The sequence below is a fragment of the Lolium rigidum genome, chromosome 5 (assembly GCF_022539505.1).
Source record: "Lolium rigidum isolate FL_2022 chromosome 5, APGP_CSIRO_Lrig_0.1, whole genome shotgun sequence".
Classification (NCBI taxonomy): domain Eukaryota; kingdom Viridiplantae; phylum Streptophyta; class Magnoliopsida; order Poales; family Poaceae; genus Lolium; species Lolium rigidum.
In genome coordinates, this window is record NC_061512.1 from 41,218,179 (window position 1) to 41,222,287 (window position 4,109).

General features: G+C 43.6%; 1 protein-coding gene across 1 annotated transcript; it reads right to left on the reverse strand.

The window, feature by feature from the left end:
* Positions 1-2,686: 2,686 nt before the first annotated feature.
* LOC124651124 (disease resistance protein RGA2-like) lies at positions 2,687-3,629 on the reverse strand. Its single transcript, XM_047190264.1, has 2 exons — positions 2,847-3,629; positions 2,687-2,755 (listed from the first exon to the last, which is right to left on the reverse strand). The coding sequence occupies exons 1-2, from the start codon at positions 3,618-3,620 to the stop codon at positions 2,750-2,752; spliced, it is 780 nt and encodes a 259-aa protein (XP_047046220.1). The 5' UTR covers positions 3,621-3,629; the 3' UTR covers positions 2,687-2,749.
* Positions 3,630-4,109: the final 480 nt, after the last annotated feature.

Sequence of the window (4,109 nt, forward strand, 5' to 3'; positions counted from 1 at the left end):
TGAGCAATCTTGTTCCATTCAGAAGTTCCATGTTTTGTGATCTTCTTCTCCAGGTCTGGATGGCAGCCTGAAACAAAGAGCACCTTCAAAGAGGAGGGCAAATAGGCAAGTGACTGGAGTTGCCCAACATCAAATAGGCATAATGTCTCGAGAGAGCAGAGGTCTTGCATGCTTGGTGGAATCGATTTTAGTGAATTTGATTTGTATATAACTAGGTGTTGGAGGGCTGGACGGTTCTGTAGCAGCCATCGGTCAGGTAGCCTCTCCATCGCTGACACACCACTAATGTGCAATTTTTCAGTGCGGCAGAGACTCTTGAGCGGCTCAACAAGCAGCAAGGACGGCAGATCTATGTGAAGAGTAGTTATCTGCAGGGACTTGCTGGGCTCCACCAGATAAGCTTCTTCATCACCTCGAGTTACCAAGGACTGGGCTGCCTCCGCGAGTTTACTGCACCCAATGATACCTAAGAGTAAGAGGGATGAAAGTAATCCGAGCCCTCCCAAGGACGAGAGATTCTTGCATCCCGCTATATTCAGAATCCTTAGCGACCTGAGATTTTTGAACACATCCGCTGATGGGAGAGACACCAGGCTCGAGCAGTTCTGCAGCTTCAGCATAGATAAGTTTGTGAGCTGTTGCAATGACCTAAGTACTAGAAGTTCTTTCATCTCATCAAATGGTATGGATGCAGACCTCGGACGTATACAACCATCGTCATTTGGGACATGGAGAGCACCCATGTTAAGTTTTTGCTCCAAAAGGCTCCCTTCCAGTGAGGCTAAACATGGACAGCCCGTGATAATTATCTTAGTCAATTTAGAGGATTTGGACTTGATGCTCTCACTCGATATCTTGCCAATCATAGGAAGTTTTGTTAGCCAAACACCTTTTATTTCCAGTGATACTAGGCTTGGAGGTAGAATAGGTAATTCCGTCAGTTTTTGGCATTCAAATATTACCAAGGAGACAAGGCCTTGAGGTAACAGTAATTCCGTGGAGCTACTACTGGACATATCACATGGTCTACCAATCTGCCGTAGCTTAGGAAGGTCTCTCAACATTAGAAGCTTCAGCAATACTAAATCGCCAAGACATGGAAGGTATTCCCAATTTGTGCAGCTTATCAACTTGAGTGATAAAAGGTTTTTGACAGAACGGTTCTCAATCCAAAATGGAATTTTGGGACCATCGTAACCCTGAATTCCCAATACCTTAACATTAACATGTGGCTCAAGGTGGTCAAGAACCAAGTCATCTGTCATGATTTGATTAGGTGTCGACCACTCTAGAAATAATTCGTTGAGATGCTGTTTCTCCTTCAGCTTGGCATTCTTAGCTTCTTCATAATTCTCAACTTTCTCAAGGCTCTTAACTTCCAGTGAACGGAGCTCTCTTAAGTTCCTGATTGCACTTATTTTGTTGCATATTCTTCCTCCTACCTGGTAATTACCTAATTCCTGAAGAGATGTGAGCCTACTTATACCGAAATTACCAAATCTATCCTCTCCATAGGATACATACCGCAGATGTTCAAGATTCGCTAAATATCTCTCTTCATATGTTCCAACCTTCAAACCAAATTGACAGCAAAGTACCAACAAGTGATACAGTTTGGCAACCCCACATATCATGTCTGGTGATATTATGCGCAAGTCGATATAGCGAAGATGTTTCAGTTTACCAATCTTGTCAGCAAAACGGAATGTGTTCCACAGTTTTGAACGGAATAGGCGCAACGACTTTGAGCTCTCAACAATCATTTCAAGTACACAAACTATATCACTTTTAACCTTGATATCATCATAAATAATAATACTGCGCAGGTTTTCAAAATGGGAGATTTTCTTGACCTCATCAGCAGAGAAACTGTGAATATTGACAATGCATAGGTGTCGGACTGTAGCCTTCTCATCTTTAAGCTGAACAGGATGATCAATTCTTGCACATTCACCAGTGGAGACATTCCTTGCTAATTCATGCATCAAATCATGCATTACGTAAGTTTCTTCTTGTTCCCATCCACGAGCCTTGGATTTCAGATCAAAGAATGATTTTCTCGTTAGCTGAGCCAAGACTTGTTCTGCAGTATCCACCAAAGTTTGAGTGTCACTTGCAGGCTGTGAGATCAACCCTGAACCAATCCACAGTTGCACCAGTTCTTTCTTTTGAAATTCATAGTCCTGCGGAAAGATGCAACAATACCGAAAGCAAATCTGCAGCTCTGTTGGCAGGTGGTAGTAGCTTAATCTGAGAACCTTCATAATATCATCTTCAGTTCCTTTAAAATGTTCCAATCCTTGATCCAAGAATCTGCTCCAATGTTCAAGCGTTGTATTGCCTTGCAAATGCTCACCCACGACCTTTGTTACCAAGGGACATCCTCTCAGCTTCTTTGCAATTTGTCCTCCAGTTGACTTCAAATGTACATAATCTCCTGGGTTCAGCCCGGAAAAGGCATGATGTATGAAGAGATCGAGATTTTCATCTTCTTCCAGTCCTTGTAGTGTTAAGCACTGATCTCTTTGGACTCCCATCACCTTTGCAGCCATGTCCGCTACAGATGGCATTCGGGTTGTCAACAAAATTTTGCTCCCAGTGTTCAATTTCCTCAGAGGAGCAAATAACTTCTCCCATTCATCTCTTCTCTTATCTTCCCAAACGTCATCCAAAACTAGCAAAAAATTGATAGACTTTAGTTTCTCTATGAGATCTCGCTGTAGTGGTTCCAAATGATCAGCGCTTGGTTTTACGCCTGTAGCACATTCCAATATTTTATTTGTCAGTGATGCCGCACCAAAGCTAGTAGATACAGTAACCCAGATGACCTTAAAATACTTCAGTACCTGATCTTGCTCACATATGCTCTGAGCCAAAGTAGTCTTTCCCATGCCACCATGACCAACCACTGAAATAATAGGAATACTATTGGTCCTCGTCACCCCAGTTTCAGCTAATTCAACTGATGTGTTAGCCAGCCATCCAAGAATCTGTTCTTTCTCCTTTTCTCGTCCAACAAAAATGGTTGCGCTTAATATAGAACCAGTCTGGCGGTCATTGTCAACAAACTTCTGCACTTGCCGCTGGCTGCTGGTACAAACTCCACTGAGATGGCCTGCGAGGTTGAGGAATCTGACAACACCTGCAGCAGCCTTATCTAAACCATCCACAGATTTCATCAGTCTCTTCAGAGTGTCCCGGTGAGTAATTTTCTTGAGAGTTTTGTTGAGAACAGGGACACCCTTAACAGATCTGAAAAACTTGTACTTCATCTTACCAAAAGGAGAACCCCAATCACTAACCTTTCGCTCCTTGGCCTTCTCTTCTAGCTCGTAATATTCAAGCTCATCAACGGCGTCCTCCGCCGCCTCGACCGCATCCCTGAGCTGCCAGAGCCACGCATCCAGGGCACTGCTTTGCTCCTGAACACGTTCTGGGCTGACGATATCGAACACTGCCTTGATCTGTGGCATGGCCCACAAGAGCCGATTCTTCACCTCATCCATTTCTTCATATTTGAAGTGTTTGTTGATGTAGCTGAACGCCTTGTTGATCAAGAAGGATATGGCCGGCGTTGCCACAGACTTCCCTGCAAAAACAAGTGCAGCAGAGGTAGCCATGTTTGTGGATGGATGCCTTTCTGTGTGTGTTCGTGTGAGAGGAGGGCCAGCAATGAGCAATGATGAATTTTGCTAACGTTGGAGCTGGAGTAGTGGCTATGTGGTGTGGAGAGGGAAATATCAGTGGGTTGTAATCATGAGTATGTCGCTGCTAAAAACAAGGGGGCAAACTTCAAGGGGAAGTTTCCATGGTCTCCATCCATCTAGAGTGCAGGGCTTGTAATGCGCCAGCAGTACAGGATCAAACATACCATGAAAATTAGCCAAATCACAGGTCGATTTGCACCTTCCTTCTTTGCCGTTTGCACTAAGCTTTTTCCTATATTAGTGCCATTTTAAAAACAGTTCAACAGTGTTTTCGATGTTTGGAGATTTTGGAGCATCAGAACTGCAGTGTCTAGATAAATATGATCTCACCATGTTTATCCAAGGAACTTTTGGCTACCTTGACCTAGGGATTTTTTTTATTCAACACCTGTCTGACAAAAG

Excerpts from the sequence above, each read along its gene's own strand:
- LOC124651124 (XM_047190264.1), bottom strand. The coding sequence starts at position 3,620 with ATGGCTACCTCTGCTGCACTTGTTTTTGCAGGGAAGTCTGTGGCAACG.